This window comes from Hyperolius riggenbachi, chromosome 1, assembly GCF_040937935.1.
Source record: "Hyperolius riggenbachi isolate aHypRig1 chromosome 1, aHypRig1.pri, whole genome shotgun sequence".
Taxonomy (NCBI): Eukaryota; Metazoa; Chordata; class Amphibia; order Anura; family Hyperoliidae; genus Hyperolius; species Hyperolius riggenbachi.
In genome coordinates, this window is record NC_090646.1 from 240,951,192 (window position 1) to 240,969,295 (window position 18,104).

Sequence of the window (18,104 nt, forward strand, 5' to 3'; positions counted from 1 at the left end):
AGACAGACTTCCACTGAGAACACTTTTCTTCAAATCACCAAGTGCTAGCGATTTTTAAATTGCTAGGGTTGCTACTTTAACATAGGAATTGTGAAAAGTATTTTCCACTATAGCGTTTCGATTTTCTGTAAATTGCCATTGCAAAAAAATCGCAATGGCTTGCATTTGTTTTCCTTTGGCTATTGCTAGTGGAAAAGGGCCCACATTGTTATCAAGCTGGACTTCCAATTATTTTATTATTTATTTGTTTCACTTACACAGACCTAACATTTACTATGCCACCCACTTAGTGTCCTTGGGGAGCTCATAATCTAATCATTTAACCCCTACCATAGTCATGTAATCAGGCAACAAGCATGTTTGGGACATTTTACTTCACATTAAAAAAAGCTAATATAAATGTCCACAAAAATTGCTGAGAGAGGAAGGAAGTAACTGAGTGCCTTTAATTTTGTTTTTTTTATGTAGCAGATATCAATAGGATAATCTTTCTACAGTATCCTAACACTGTATAAAATGAATTTTTCAACTCTTTCTTAGGTAACACCAGGAAGCAACTGTGTTGTGTTTGGATTGGGTGGAATTGGAATGGCAGTTGTGATTGGCTGCAAAATTTCTGGAGCTTCACGTATTATTGGTGTAGATATCAACCCATCCAAATTCCCCATAGCTAAAGAGTTGGGAGCCACTGACGTTTTAAATCCAAATGACTGTAAAAAACCAATCTCTGAGCTCATCTGTGAGATAACTGAAGGCGGTGCTGACTATACGTTTGAGGCCGTTGGCGACGTTGACGTGATGGTAAGTAAAGAAAATTAAATAAAATAATTTAAGCAGATGCTCCTACTGTACATACAATGTGAAGGGGGGATCCTTCTCACTACCACCAAGTCTACAAAAGTGTCAGTCTCTAATTACAGATAAACACTGAGACAGCAGTTGTTAGTGATGTATGAACATGGTCGCCGGAGTATAGTTTGGGCAAATAAAGATTTTTTGCCATTCACATTTTTTTACCCTTCACCCCTAGGTGAGGTAATACAAGATCGCTAATTAAGTATTTTTACCACGCCAACCACCCCAAAAAAGAAACGAGCCTGGCGCACCATTTTACAGTCTGCCTGTTGTTATCCATTGCTAGGTAGATGCTTCTGTAAGTGTTCTGCTACTTGCAGTTCACCAACTAGGGACCCTATTCATTTGTGATATTTGTCCATCATTATTGGCCATATCTGCAGATGTCTGAGGGTTATGTCAAGACTGTCATTGTACCTGCTTGAACTTACAATAGCAAACTTGCTTGAATGTGGGCAAACATGGAATAAGAGCAGCTCCACATATATATTCACCAAAGATGTTTTGGACAGGAAATGTATGCCAGAAGACATGAACATTGACGTATGTGAGAAGCATGTTGTTTAATTATTCTAAGAAAGTGCTAGGTCCACATAAGGGCCAAAATCAGACCATTTTTCGCAATGAAAACCAAAGGTTAAAGGACAACTGAAGTGAGAGGGATATTGAGGTTGCCATATTTATTTCCTTTTAAACAATACCAGTTCCTTGGCTGTCCTGCTGATCTATTTAACTTAAGTAGTGTCTGCATAACACCAGAAACAAGCATGCAGGCTGCAGCTAATCTTGTCAGATCTGACAATAATGTCAAAAACACCTGATCTGCTGCATGCTTGTTCAGGGTCTATGGCTAAAAGTATTAGATAGCCAGCAACTGGTAATGCTTAAAAGGGAATAAGTATGGCAGCTTCCATATCCCTCTCACTTCAGTTGTCCTTTAAATGGGCATGTCAATGGATTTATGCTATTTACAGCAGCCGTAGGGCCTTTGAGATGCATGCTAGCAATTACTGTGATGTAAGAATGCATCAGAATCCCTGAAGCATGCCTGGATATGGAGATTCTAATGCGTGATGCAATTTCTTTCCTGCGTGCCTTTTGTTTTTTCCCCCGAATGCAAATTGGACAGCATCCTATTGTTTCAATAGGATATGATTCCTTGAGCTCGATTCACTAACCGGCGCTAAGTGTTAACGCCACAATGCTTAGCGGGTTTTTCCGCACTAAGCAGCTGTTAGCAGGCAATCATGCGCGCAAAGTTTTGCACGCACAAACCATTGACTTCGCGCTCAAAGTTTGGCACTGTGTGGTGCGCGAGACACGTCGCACCCAGTGCGCTGGAAACATTGCATTGCAATGTTTTGGGTGCACCCGATGCGCCATTTCGGGGCGCACCGGGTGCGACGTTTCCAGAGCACCGGGTGCGAAGTTTCAAGTGCACCGCCCACCGCTAAACTTTTGCACCCAAACAGTAATAGCTTTGGACGTGCGAACTACTTAGCACCCTAGCTTGCACCTCCAAAGCCTTAGCACCGATTAGTGAATCGAGGCCCTTGTCGGAATTTGCATGCGGGGAAACACAACAAATCACCCCTAGTGGAAACAAGACCTAATTGTTTGCTGAATTTGTTCAATTCAGGTCTGCTTTAAAGTGAATGTTTACCATTTCAAAAATCAAAGATACTCACCTAAGGAGAGGGAAGGCTCGGTCCTAATGAGCCTCCCCTCTCCTCTCCCGGTGCCCGGTCCCGTGCAGGATAACCCAGTTCGGTCAAATACTGCCACTTCCGCAGCCAAAGGGAGCTTTCGGAAGCCTTAGGGAGCACTCGGGCTCCCGAAGACGGGCCGCTCCATACTATGCATGCGCGAGCGCCCTCTATGACTCACTCACGCGTGCGTAGTATGGAGCGGCCCGTCCTCGGAAGCCCGAGTGCTCCCGAAGACCTCCGAAGTCCCTGCGGCGGCGGATGCGAACGGGGGAGCCAGCGCAGCACCGGGGGCACCGGGAGAGGAGAGGGAAGGCTCATTAGGACCGAGCCTTCCCTCTCCTTAGGTGAGTATCTGACTTTTTAATTTTTAAAGTGGTACCCACTGGCTTTAAGATGTTATTGGGGAAAAAATTACAGGTGTACAGGAATATTAGCTGGATGCAGGATGTTAAGTTACTTATTGAAAATTTGATCTCCTCTACCATACCTCATAACTTTTTGAGTTCAGAAAAAAGGAACACTGAAAGAGACACTGAAGCGAAAAAAAATATATGATATAATGAATTGGTTGTGTACTATGAATAATTACTAGAAGATTAGCAGCAAAGAAAATATTCTCATGTTTTTATTTTCAGGTATATAGTGTTTTTTTATAACACTGCATCATTCTATAATATGTGCAGATTACACAACATTCAGCATTCAAAATGATTCTTTCAGAGCAGTCTGTAAACTAATGACCTCTCCTCTGGCAGAGAAAAAGAAAATTGTTCACTAGCACTTGAGATAATAAAAGTCAGAAGACAGCCCTCTCCACGACTTTGAAAGTCGTAGAGCTTAATGGTTTTTTGCCTAAAGATAACAACTGGAGTTGCTTAACTCTTCCTGTACTGGAAAAAATTGGACTGATGTATCTGATCTTAACGTTTTATTTCTTATCTGTACTACACATACAAATCATAATATCATAATTTTTTTTTTGCTTCAGTGTCTCTTTAAGCCACAGTCTTGACACACCCCTAATCATACCCACGATTCACATAATTTAATAAGAGGGACTGTCCCACCAAAAGAGGGGCAGTTAAAAGCTATGAGTCAGGGGACACACAGGAGGAAGGAGGACAGGAGGCAGGGTGACACACAGGAAGCAGGGTGACACACATGAGGCAGGGTGAAAAGAGAAAGGGGGACACAAAGGAGACAGGTGGATGGGAGAAAGGGTGACACACAGGAGTCAGGACGACACACAGGAGATGGGGGACACCAGGCCTGGATTTACCTCACAGGAGCCTATAGGCACAGATGTCCTGGCACCTTAGATTTCACCCTCCATAAACCTACAAACCCCTGCCAAACCGCACCACAAGTAGGCTGGCGGTCCCCGCTGTCACTTCTCCCTTACTTCTCTAACCCGTCATACTGTAGGTAGTTACAGGTGCCCCTTAGTATTAGCTAGCCAGAGGTACCCTCAGTATTAAGTTGCATAGGGAAGGAGGGAGGCACTCAAGGAGCAGTGTGAGCTCCCTTTCCATCATCAGGCGCCTGTAGGCACGTGCCTACAGTGCCTTATGGTAAATCCGGTTCTGGGGGACACACAACAGGGTGACACAGGAGACAGGGTGACACACATGATGTAGGGGGACAGGAGATAAAGGGACACACAGGAAACAGGGTGACTATGGTAGGATTAGATTGTGAGCTCATCTTAGGGCAGTCAGTGACATGACTAAGTACTCTTTAAAGTGCTGCAGAAGATGCCAGTGCTATATTAATATATAATAACAATTTGGTAGTGCATTGTACTATGATTATGGTAGGGATTGTATTGTGAGCTCCTCTGAGGACGGTCAATCACATGGCTATGTACACTGGAAAGTGCTTCAGAAGAGGTCAGTGCTATATAAATACATAATACTGTAATAATATTAATACTAATATGGTAACATACTAGACTGGCTATGGTAGGAATTATGAGAAAGGGTGGGCACAGGGAGAGATGCAGAGGGAGAGACTTTGGTTGGCACAGAGATGGAACGAGAGACAGAGATGAGTAAAGAAGAGAGATCGTAATTGCAAAATAAGAAGTAAGACAAAGTATATTATCTCCTCCCTCTCTGGCTGGCTGTCCCTATGTGCACAACTCCCTTTGAGGCAGACAAGCTGATGTCTCTGTTCTCCCCACCTCCTATGTATTGCTTGACTCGCAGGGGTCTGGCTGTCACTGTGTCTGCTTGCTCCAGACCTATCTCTCTTCTCTGGGCTGGCTGTCCCCTCCTCCTCCTCAGGCTGGCTGCTGGCAATCTTCTTTCCTCTGTCTTCTCCATGCTTCAAGCAGTGACAAACTCAACGACATGCATCTCCTTCTCCTCACTCTTTGCACCACAAATACTGAATGGCTTCACGTCCAGTGCTGCTCGGATACCCCCAATCACAGATCGAGTAAATCCGACCATGGCAGTATTGAAATCCCAATACACCGTGATTGTGATCCGGACTTGATGCCCAGTTCCTAATTCAACTCAGATTTGACAAATTTACAAGTAGAATCTGTGATCACGGCCGTAATTTGACTTTAATGTTAATAGCAAAGCTCACATACATGCTACAATCACCAAAATTGCATGGATTATAAAGGTGAGAAGTGCCTACAACTTTTGAGAAAATTGATTTTAAAGTTCGAGCAAAAAAAATCACTTTAAATGCGGTTATATATATAACGGTAATAATTTGTTTTAAACACAGAAATACACTTGAAACCACTTGAGGACCGTGGGCTTTACCCCCTTTAAAGAGACACTGAAGAGAAAAAAAATTATGATATTATGATTTGTATGTGTAGTACAGCTAAAGGCCCATACACATGTCGGATTTCCGCGAACGACGGGTCGTTTGCACGCCCCGTCGTTCCGTCGTTCGCCCGCTAAATCGGGCGTGTGTACAGGCTGTCGTTCGCTTGATAAGGGTGAGTTTGAGCGATCCGCTCAGCAAATAAAGTAAAATTTATGTATACATGCAGCACGAAAAATGTGGACAAACATGTTTTTAATTAAAAAAAAGCCTATATTGATTGGTTTGGGTAAAAGTTATAGCGTTTACAAACTGTGGTGCAAAAAGTGAATTTTCCCATTTTGAAGCATCTATGACTTTTCTGACCACCTGTCATGTTTCATGAGGGGCTAGAATTCCAGGATAGTATAAATACCCCTCAAATGACCCCATTTTGGAAAGAAGACATCCAAAGTATTCACTGAGAGGCATGGTGAGTTCATAGAAGATTTTATTTTTTGTCACAAGTTAGCGGAAAATGACACTTTGTGACAAAAAAGAAAAAAAAAAAAGTTTCTATTTCTGCTAACTTGCGACAAAAAAAAAAAGAAATCTGCCACAGACTCACTATGCTCCTCTCTGAATACCTTGAAGTGTCTACTTTCCAAAATGGGGTAATTTGTGGGATGTGTTTACTGTCCTTGCATTTTGGGGGGTGCCTAATTGTAAGCACCCCTGTAAAGCCTAAAGGTGCTCATTGGACTTTGGGCCCCTTAGCGCAGTTAGGCTGCAAACAAGTGCCACACATGTGGTATTGCCGTACTCAGGAGAAGTAGTATAATGTGTTTTGGGGTGTATTTTTACACATACCCATGCTGGGTGGGAGAAATATCTCTGTAAATGAAAATTTTTGATTTTTTTTTTTACACATAATTGTCCATTTACAGAGATATTTCTCCCACTCAGCATGAGTATGTGTAAAAATACACCCCAAAACACATTATACTACTTCTTCTGAGTACGGCGATACCACATGTGTGTCACTTTTTTGCACCCTAACTGCGCTAAGGGGCCCAAAGTCCAATGAGTACCTTTAGGATTTCACAGGTTATTTTTGTTTCAAGACTACTCCTCACGGTTTAGGGCCCCTAAAATGCCAGGGCAGTATAGGAACCCCACTAATGACCCCATTTTAGAAAGAAGACACCCCAAGGTATTCTGTTAGGAGTATGGTGAGTTCATAGAACATTTTATTTTTTGTCACAAGTTAGCGGAAATTGATTTTAATTGTTTTTTTTTTTCACAAAGTGTCATTTTCCGCTAACTTGTGACAAAAAATAAAATCTTCTATGAACTCACCATACTTCTAACGGAATACCTTTTGGTGTCTTCTTTCTAGAATGGGGTCATTTGTGGGGTTCCTATACTGCCCTGGCATTTTAGGGGCCCTAAACCGTGAGGAGTAGTCTAGAAACCAAATGTCGCAAAATTGCCTGTGAAATCCTAAAGGTACTCATTGGACTTTGGGCCCCTTTGCACACTTAGGGTGTAAAAAAGTGCCACACATGTGGTACCGCCATACTCAGGAGAAGTAGTATAATGTGTTTTGGGGTGTATTTTTACACATACCCATGCTGGGTGGAAGAAATATCTCTGTAAATGAGAATTTTTGATTTTTTTTACACACAATTGTCCATTTACAGAGAGATTTCTCCCACCCAGCATGGGTATGTGTAAAAATACACCCCAAAACACATTATACTACTACGGCGATACCACATGTGTGACACTTTTTTGCAGCCTAGGTGCGCTAAGGGGCCCAACGTCCTATTCACAGGTCATTTTGAGGCATTTGTTTTCTAGACTACTCCTTAAGGTTTAGGGACCCTAAAATGCCAGGGCGGTATAGGAACCCCACAAGTGACCCCATTTTAGAAAGAAGACACCCCAAGGTATTCCATTAGGTGGATGGCGAGTTCATAGAAGATTTTATTTTTTGTCACAAGTTAGTGAAAAATGACACTTTGTGAAAAAAAACAATAAAAATCAATTTCCGCTAACTTTTGACAAAAAATAAAATCTACTATGAACTCGTCATACACCTAACAGAATACCTTGGGGTGTCTTTTTTCTAAAATGGGGTCACTTGTGGGGTTCCTATACCGCCCTGGCATTTTACGGGCCCAAAACCGTGAGTAGTCTGGAAACCAAATGTCTCAAAATGACTGTTCAGGGGTATAAGCATCTGCAAATTTTGATGACAGGTGGTCTATGAGGGGGCGAATTTTGTGGAACTGGTCATAAGCAGGGTGGCCTTTTAGATGACAGGTTGTATTGGGCCTGATCTGATGGATAGGAGTGCTAGGGGGGTGACAGGAGGTGATTGATGGGTGTCTCAGGGGGAGGTTAGAGGGGAAAATAGATGCAATCAATGCACTGGGGAGGTCATCAGAAGGGGGTCTGAGGGGGATTTGAGGGTTTGGCCGAGTGATCAGGAGCCCGCACGGGGCAAATTAGGGCCTGATCTGATGGGTAGGTGTGCTAGGGGGTGACAGGAGGTGATTGATGGGTGTCTCAAGGTGTGATTAGAGGGGGGAATAGATGCAAGCAATGCACTGGCGAGGTGATCAGGGCTGGGGTCTGAGGGCGTTCTGATGGTGTGGCGGGTGATTGAGTGCCCTAGGGGCAGATAGGGGTCTAATCTGATGGGTAGCAGTGACAGGGGGTGATTGATGGGTAATTAGTGGGTGTTTAGGGTAGAGAACAGATGTAAACAATGCACTTGGGAGGTGATCTGACGTCGGATCTGCGGGCGGTCTATTGGTGTGGGTGGGTGATCAGATTGCCCGCAAGGGGCAGGTTAGGGGCTGATTGATAGGTGGCAGTGACAGGGGGTGATTGATGGGTGGCAGTGACAGGGGGTGATTAATGGGTGATTGACAGGTGATTGACAGGTGATCAGTGGATTTTTACAGGGAAGAACAGATATAAATAATGCACTGGCAAATTGATAAGGGGGGGGGTCTGAGGGATATCTGAGCATGTAGGCGGGTGATTGGGTGCCCGCAAGGGGCAGATTAGGGTCTGATCTGATGGGTAACAGTGACAGGTGGTGATAGGGGGTGATTGATGGGTGATTGATGGGTAATTAGTGGGTGTTTAGGGTAGAGAACAGATATAAGCACTGCACTTGGGAGGTGATCTGACGTCGGATCTGCGGGCGATCTATTGGTGTGGGTGGGTGATCAGATTGCCCGCAATGGGCAGGTTAGGGGCTGATTGATGGGTGGCAGTGACAGGGGGTGATTGATGGGTGATTGACAGGTGATTGACAGGTGATCAGTGGGTTATTACAGGAATGAACAGATGTAAATAATGCACTGGCGAATTGATAAGGGGGGTCTGAGGGCAATTTGAGCGTGTAGGCGGGTGATTGGGTGCCCGCAAGGGGCAGATTAGGGTCTGATCTGATGGGTAACAGTGACAGGTGGTGATAGGGGGTGATTGATGGGTGATTGATGGGTAATTAGTGGGTGTTTAGGGTAGAGAACAGATGTAAATACTGCACTTGGGAGGTGATCTGACGTCGGATCTGCGGGCGATCTATTGGTGTGGGTGGGTGATCAGATTGCCCGCAAGGGGCAGGTTAGGGGCTGATTGATGGGTGGCAGTGACAGGGGGTGATTGATGGGTGATTGATGGGTGATTGATGGGTGATTGACGGGTGATTGACAGGTGATTGACAGGTGATCAGGGGGATAGATGCATACAGTACACAGGGGGGGGGGGGGGTCTGGGGAAAATCTGAGGGGTGGGGGGTGATCAGGAGGGAGCAGGGGGCAGTTTAGGGTTAAAAAAAAATAGCGTTTACAGATAGTGACAGGGAGTGATTGATGGGTGATTAGGGGGGTGATTGGGTGCAAACAGTGGTCTGGGGGTTGGCAGGGGGGGGTCGGAGGGGTGCTGTGGGCGATCAGGGGGCAGGGGGGGGGAAATCAGTGTGCTTTGGTGCAGACTAGGGTGGCTGCAGCCTGCCCTGGTGGTCCCTTGGACACTGGGACCACCAGGGCAGGAGGCAGCCTGTATAATACACTTTGTATACATTACAAAGTGTATTATACACTTTGTATGCAGCGATCCGGGTGCTAGTAACCCGCCGGCGCTTCCGAACGGCCGGCAGGTTACAGCGCGAGGGGGGCAGAGCCAGTCCCCGTCGGAGGATCGCGGCACGAATGACGCGAACGCTCCGCCCATGCCCGTACAAGGACCGCCGCCAATTGTACACGCGGCGGTCCTTGCGGGATCCACTTCCCGGCCGCCATTTGTACATGCGGCGGTCGGGAAGTGGTTAAGCAATCACAGAGTACCCAAGTAGAGTCCCTAGCATACTACAACCATGCAGGCAGGTGATGAGGCCCAATGGCACCTGGCGGTGGTACCACTGGAGGAGTATGAGTGGATGACACCCCTAAAACACCCAGAACGTTTTTTTATTCTCCAGAGTTGTCCGTGGACCCTGGTGGTGGGAACACAGACTGCAGGAGGGAAATACAACAGTGACAGCAGCAGGAGGACTAAGGTGTGTCAACAGCATTCAGCAGTAGCACAGAAGGCCATGGCAGTATGGCACCAGACGGGTGGTACCACAGCATGAAAATGCTGCCCAAACATTACAACATCCGTGGACCCTAGCGGTGGGAACACAGACTGCAGTAGTGAATAACAACATCAGTGGAAGCAGGAGGAGGACTAAGCGCTCAGCAGCAGCACAGAAGACTATGGCACCTCACTGGTGGTACCACAGCATGAAAATGCTGCCCAAACATTACAACATTCTTGGACCCTGGTGGTGGGAACACAGACTGCAGTAAGGAAATGCCGCAACAGGAGGAGCAGCGTGTGTCAGCATCAGCAGCATACGAGGCCATTGGACATGACTGGTGGCACCACAGCAAACAATTAAATGAACCAGGCCAATTAGGAGTAGGTTCTAACTTGCATTGGAAAGGCAGGCATTATTAAAATTCCCAGCCACTTCATGTCCCCCTGTCACCAACAGCAGGGGCCAGGAACTAACCTTCCACCCAAGCCTGGTTCATTTTGAGGAAGGTGAGTTTGTCCACAGAGTGGTTGGACAGCCAAGAGCGCTTCTTGGTGACCACGCTACCAGCCACACTGAAGTATCTCGGAGAGGACACTGGAGACTTCCAGAGCGTACCCGGGAAGCTCTCTCCAGATCTCCAGTCTCTTGACCCAGTACTCCATGGAGTCCATGGGGCTGTCGGAGTCAAGCCCGCTGAATGACCCCATGTAGTGAGACACCATGCTGGTCATTCACTGGTGCTGGTTGGAGGAGGATGCTGTGGCTGGAACCTCTGCTCTGGACAGCTCCACTGCATACAGGCTCTTTGTTAGGCTCAGGAGGTCTCCGGGGCACCAGATGCTGCTGCTACTACTGGAAGCCACAGGCACCTGTTGCTGGGTTGGCAGAACAGCAACAGTGGGGGTGAAAGAATGCTGGGGGAATGCTTCCTGCATCCTGTGCACAAGGGCCCCCTGCAACTCCCTTGTGCGGCGCTCGGTGGTGGATGGTGACATGAACTGTCCCAGCTTTCCTTTCAGACGTGGGTCCAGGATCAAGGTGATTGAGATGTCCTCTGTTGCATGCATCTGAATTACCCAGGAGTCCCTGCAAAGGCAGCACAGCATGTGAGCAGCCAGGGGAAGAGGCGGGAATTGGCAGACACATCCTCGTTGTCATCCCCCTGAGAGGACATTCCTGTCCTCGTCTTCCTGCGCCGTGTCCTCCTGAAACTGCCAACCCTGCACAACGGCAGTGGCGCTCTGCTGCTCCCCCTCAGCATCCAGGTTAGGGACCTCCAACTCCTCCTCCACTGCCTGAACGTTGTCATCATCCTCCTCCTCCTTCTCCTGTGAGGTGGACTGTGCTGCCAACTGCTCCTGATCCAGCTGGGTTAGGGCTGCCTCTCCCTCATCCAGCAGATCACACACCGCCCTGTCCAGCAGGCAAACCAGAGGCATCCATTCACAGATGGATGCCCGCTCACGGCTTACCTTCTTGGTTCCTTGGAGGAAGGGAGCCAAGACCAGGCACACTTGCTGCATGTATGTCAACTCAGCTGAGGAGATCAGCTGTAGGTTGGTGGAGCTGTAGATGTTTGCCTCACAGATGTACCTACTAAGAGCCATCCTGTGCTGGCACAGCTGTTGCAACATCGCCAGGGCCGAGTTCCAGCGAGTTGGGACATCTATGATCAGGCAGTGTGATGGCAGGTCCTCACGCTGCTGCCAGTGATGATCGTTATCTGCTAACTACGACTACACAACATTTTGCGGAAATTTTCACATATATGCTTATACGTAATTACGATTTGTAAATTCAATTGATTTTGTATAGTGACTCGTAGTTTTGCCTTAAATTTTGCGTAATTTCGTGCAAATTTGGCAGTGAATAGCAAAGCCCCTGTACATGGTAGTTACACCAAAATTGCTACATATGTTAAGGAGAATAGTAGGTACAAGTTTAAAAAATAATTTTCCAAAAAGACCTGGTAGTTTTTGAGAAAATCAAAAAGAAAGAGTAGTTTTGAGAAAAATGCAAAGAAAAAATGGTTTTAGACTATTTTTCTTTGCATTTTAAAATCAATTTTCTCAAAACCTACAATGTCGTTTTGAAAAATTCTTTTTTGACTTATATCCAATATTCTCCTTAACACATGTAACAATTTTGGTAGCAATAGCATGTATGGTGGCTTTGTTATTAACCGCTAACGTGAGCACAAAATTGTGCGAAATTGCGCGGAAATTATGCAAAATGATAAAATAATACTATTACATAAAAATAAATTACGATTTTCACTGACATTTCGCAGTATGATTACGATGCGTAAATGCAAATTTCGATGCAAAATTTCACATATGCCAAATTTTGGCCCACGAATGGCTGCTGCAGGTTGGCCAGGTTTGCAGAGGGAGTGGCGGAGCATTGGAAATGGCGCACAAGCTTCAGCGCAGCTTCCAGCAGCTGGTCGAACCCTGGTTAGGTGCACAGGAGGCACTGCACCACCAAATTGAGGACGTGCGCCACGCCAAGCATGGGATGTGGTCAAGTTCTCCCGTTCGCACTGCGGCCAGCAGGTTGGTCCCATTATCGGACACCACATAACTGACTTTGAGGCCACTGGGGGTCAGCCACCTCTGCTCCAGCTCCCTGAGGGTGGCCAGGATGTGGGCGGCCATGAGTTTATCCTTCCTCAGGCTGACCAATTTCAGCAGCGCTTGGCAGTAGTGAGGCTTTGCGCTGCTGCTGAGGCGGGCTTGCTTGCGGGGTGTGGAGGGAATGGGATCAGAGGAGCCTGCTGCATCCCCTCTGATCCCGCGTGTTGGCACCATCAACTGGCCTGCTGCCATGTCAGCTGCTGCCTTCTTCTCATCCCCTCCCACCAATGTCACCCAGTGCACAGTAATGGACAGGAAGCAGCCTGTCCCAAATCGACTGCGCCAGGAGTCCATGCTGATATAGACCCGCACGCCCACGGTGTGGTTGTGTGAATAGGCTATGCTTGCCACCACAAAACCGTGCAGTGCTGGGATTCCAGTCCTTGAAATGTAGTCGTGGCTGAGGATTCACCACTCTGAGGTCCTAAACTGAAACAGCATGTATATATCACTACCCTCCTGCACCAGGGAGTATGGAATGAACTGGGTACACATGGCCTAGGCCAGCAAGCCGTTCAGCTTTCGGATGCACCTTTGGCCAGGAGGCAGAGGCTTGATCAAACCATGAGAGTTGTTGCAGCAGGGTCTGCCGATGTCCTGCAGGAGTAGCTGAGGAGGGAGCACTGGAGGGAGAAGAGGAGGCCAATGAGGACTGGCTGGCCTCACCAGCCTCAATGTCTGTGGCATGAACTGCCAAGGGCACACTGAAGGAAGAAGTGCATTTTCGTGCTGTGGCATCTTCACGACCATGAGGAAGGAACGATGCTGCTGCTGCTCCTCCTGAATGCCGCGCGGTGGTCTTTCAGCCTCTTAAACTCTGCAAAAGCATTCTGGTGATGGCTCTTCGGGTGGGTCTGGAGGGATCTTTGCCGTGTGGCACCCAAGACTCAAGGTTTTTTTGCAGAAGTTACACACTGCATAGCTTGCATTCAGGATAGACAAATGGAAATAATTCCTTATTGGCAATGTAAACACCCCCCTATGGTGCAAGGAGGGTGCGGCAGCTCTCCCTCTGGTTGGGGGTTGCATGGTGGTGGTGCTGCTGCTGCTGATGGCTTTGCCGGTTGAAGCAGCTGTATTGCACAGCGCCGCGGAATATGTTGGCGCTTTATAAATAAATAATAATAATAATAATTGGACGCCAACTGCTGGACCTGCCCCTGCCTGCCATGTGCTGATGCACTTGCCTACTCTCCTGTGTCTCCTCCTCCAAGCAGCTTTCAGAGACCTCAAGCGCATAAGGACGGTCCTGCCAATCATCCTCATCATTAGGAAACAGCTTGTCTCCTGACCCCCCACCACCACCTCTTCCACCACAACATCCCCAGACAAAGACCCCTCCTTACCCTCAAAGGCCTTAATTCTCTAACCGGCGCTAAGCCAGTTAGTGAGGCTTAATGGTTTGTGGGCGCAAACCAGGGCATTAGGTGGTTTGCGCCCATACACCGCGCACACCATGCACATCGCGCGCAGCGCTGTGCGCTGATAATAGTTTGCGGTGAACGTCGCACCTGCTGCACTGGAAACTGCACACCCGATGCGCCGAAAATGGTGCATTGGGTGTGCTTGTAATGGCGCATTAATGCACCACATCAGTGGGCACCTTATGCGCCATTTTTGGTACACCGGGTGCGACGTTTCCAGCTCAGCGGGTGCGATGTTATCGTCGCACCGCACACTATTATCGGTGCACCGTGCTGCCTGCAACATGCGCGGTGCTGTGCGTGATGTAGCTTTACGTGGCTATTAGTGCGCGCAAAGCTACTCTTTGTCTTTGGGCACTAAGTGGCTTTTCACTAACACTTTGCGCCGGTTAGTGAATCAAGCCCAAAATCTGCTGGTGCTCGCCCGATCCCAACCTTCTCCATGTCAGGCACCATGATCTCCTTAAAGGCAGCCATCAAGACGCTCCCAGATGCCATACTGAAGGCCAGAACGCTCTCATCCAGGGAGGGCTGACCACTGGCTGCTGGGGTGGATGTCACAGCAAGTGGGGGGGCTTTGCCTGCTTCTGCTACTGCTGCTGAAAGTGCTGATCACAGTGGAGGTCTGGGAACAAGTAATGGGCTGCTCCTCCCCCATCATCTCCACCACTGGCTCTGCCTGCCTCTCCTGAATGGCCAAACCGCGACCCAAGGTGCTGAAAATGGGTGCCAACGGCGGCCACTGTGCTGCTGGTGGACGCCTCTCTGCTGCATCCCCTACAGCTGAGTGCCCTCTCCCTGGCGGTGGACCAGTCCCATATGTGGCGATGGCACTCCTGTCAGAATTCTAGAGGTTTATTTATGCAGGAAAGCTGTCATATGTGTATGTTTTAAGTTTTAAGGTTCTATGCAAAATTTCATTGTAAACTGTAAAGTTAGAGTACTTTTTTAAAATATTGCTCTGTGACATCTCAGCATATTCCAGGCAGTGAAACTAATAATTGGATTATTTTAGTTTAGAGGCCAAAACATTCTTTGTTTATGATACAAAGCATCTTTCAAATGTCAAGGTTATATGTGCAGACAGAAAAGCAAGTTTAAACTCACATTACTGCAGCAATCTTATATATATACATTTTGCTCAGTTATTACACATAAATATTATTAATCTAAATATTAATAATCGATACAGTCTGTCTAAAAAAAGAAATAATTATTGTTTAAACCTATAATTACACATACTATACCGTATTTTTCGGACCATAAGACGCACCTACTTTTTGAGGAGGAAAATTGAGAAAAAAAAAGATTTTGAGCCAAAAAGTGTACTGAAATACTTTATGTCAGCAATAAAAATTTAACAACAGTCAACAGCAGCATTAACAACCTTAATTTACTGTCAAGAACAGATTTTGTATATCAACCATGCAAAAATGGACAGTAGTCAAAAGAAAGTCAGTAAAAAAACAAGAAAAGTAAAAAAGCAATGAGGAGAAATGTCATTAACAAACTAAGATAGACTTTTTCTGATATAGTAGCTTTATGGGAAACCAAAAAACTCCTCCTCATCACTACTGTCAGAGTTAAAGCAACTCATCTCAGTATCACTGACATCGCTTTGTTCGCTCTCTTCATATAACATGGCATCCTCACTCCCATCCATGGCATTACTAATGCCACATTTTTTGAAGGATCGTATAACAATGTCCTCCTTCACAGAGTCCCATGAGGATTTAACCCATTCACAGACTTGTGTGATAGTGGGTCTCGTCATGCGCCCAGTAGGTGTTAGTTCGTGATTTCCTGCAGCCATCCACTTATTCCACTCCTCTCGCATGAAGACTTTGAATGGCTTATTGATCGAAACATCAAGAGGTTGCAGCTGGCTTGTAAGACCACCAGGAATTACCGCTAGATGAGCCTTTACTTCTTTAAAGGCTTTTTTCGTATTTTCTGTAATGTGTGCTCTGAACTGGTCTAGCACTAGTAATGAAGGTTTTCTCAGAAGCCCGCCAGGACGTTTGGACCATACTTTGTTAACCCACAGCCTCATTCCATTTTCGTACATCCATTCTTTATCGTGAACGTGCACGATTACTCCCCGTGGAATTGGCTCTTTCGGAAAGGTTTTCCTCTTGAATATGATCATCGGTGGCAGTTTGGTTCCGTCTGCACAGCAGGACAGCACAACATTGTAGTGTGTTTTCTCATGTCCTGATGTTTTTACGGTAATGGTTTTGGCACCTTTCATGTCTACCGTCCTATTTGATGGCACATCGAAAGTTAACGGGACTTCATCCATATTGCCAATGTGGCTGATCTCAAAATTATTATTCCTTCTAGCTTTAATCACAAACTGATGAAAAGACAGGATCTTATCTTCGTACTCTTTTGGCATTCTTTGTGCAATCCTTGTTTTGGTGCGCATAGCAAGACCACATCGTTTCATGAATCTAAAGCACCATGATGGTGATCCGGTAAAATCCTGAATCCCCTTCTCTGCAGCAATACACTTGGCTTCATAGGTTATCATTTTAGTAGACACTGCGATGCCATTTTCGCGGTGTTGTGTGATCTACTCCGTCATGACTGCCTCTAACTCTGGCCACTTTGCAGCATGCCCACGTAAAGTGTACTTCCTTTTGTCCAACTTTTATACCTCATCCTCCTGTTTCCTCCACTCCCTTATCATTTTTTCAGTTGGCGGTGGTCCAAAATGCCTCTCTGCTGCTCTATTTCCATGCTCCTTAGCATATTTTATGACTTCCAGTTTGAAAGGAACTTTATATGCCAGTCTCTTCTGTTTTGACATCTTAGTGAAGAGGTGGTATAGGTATTTTTCTGCAATAAAATCCAGTAATGAAGTCAGTAATACCAATATAGTTTTTTAATTCCCCCACCCCCATATTCCATCAGGTGCTCTCATATACCCCATATTCCATCAGGTGCTCGCATATGCCCCATATTCCATCAGGTGCTCTCATATGCCCCCATATTCTATCAGGTGCTCTCATATGCCCCATATTCCATCAGGTGCTCTCATATGCCCCCATATTCCATCAGGTGCTCTCATATGCCCCTATATTCCATCAGGTGCTCCCATATGCCCCCATATTCCATCAGGTGCTCTCATATCCCCTATATTCCATAAGGTGCTCTCATATGCCCCCATATTCCATCAGGTGCTCTTACATGCCCCAATATTCTATCAGGTGCTCTCATATGCCCCCATATTCCGCCAGGTGCTCTCATATGCCCCCATATTCCATCAGGTGCTCTCATATGCCCCATATTCCATCAGGTGCTCTCATATGTCCCTATATTCCATCAGGTGCTCTCATATGCCCCCATATTCCATCAGGTGCTCTCATATGCCCCCATATTCAATCAGGTGCTCTCATATGCCCCCATATTCCATCAGGTGCTCTCATATGCCCCCATATTCCATCAGGTGCTCTCATATGCCCCCATATTCCATCAGGTGCTCTCATATGCCCCATATTCCATCAGGTGCTCTCATATGTCCCTATATTCCATCAGGTGCTCTCATATGCCCCCATATTCCATCAGGTGCTCTCATATGCCCCCATATTCAATCAGGTGCTCTCATATGCCCCCATATTCCATCAGGTGCTCTCATATGCCCCCATATTCCATCAGCTGCTCTCATATGCCCCATATTCCATCAGGTGCTCTCATATGCCCCCATATTCCATCAGGTGCTCTCATATGCCCCCATATTCCATCAGGTGCTCTCATATCCCCCATATTCCATCAGATGCTCTCATATGCCCCTATATTCCATCAGGTGCTCCCATATGCCCCCATATTCCATCAGGTGCTCTCATATCCCCTATATTCCATCAGGTGCTCCCATATGCCCCCATATTCCATCAGGTGCTCTCATATCCCCTATATTCCATCAGGTGCTCTCATATGCCCTCATATTCCATCAGGTGCTCTCATATGCCCCCATATTCCATCAGGTGCTCTCATATGCCCCCATATTCCATCAGGTGCTCTCATATGCCCCCATATTCCATCAGGTGCTCTCATATGTCCCTATATTCCATCAGGTGCTCTCATATGCCCCATATTCCATCAGGTGCTC

General features: G+C 46.5%; 1 protein-coding gene across 1 annotated transcript in view; it reads left to right on the top strand.

The window, feature by feature from the left end:
• Nucleotides 1-18,104, top strand: part of LOC137547362 (alcohol dehydrogenase 1-like) — a 141,135-nt gene that overhangs the window by 74,314 nt on the left and 48,717 nt on the right. Inside the window, exon 6 of the mRNA XM_068270888.1 lies at nt 541-801. Coding sequence (XP_068126989.1) covers nt 541-801 — 261 coding nt within the window. The remainder of the gene's footprint in view (nt 1-540; nt 802-18,104) is intronic.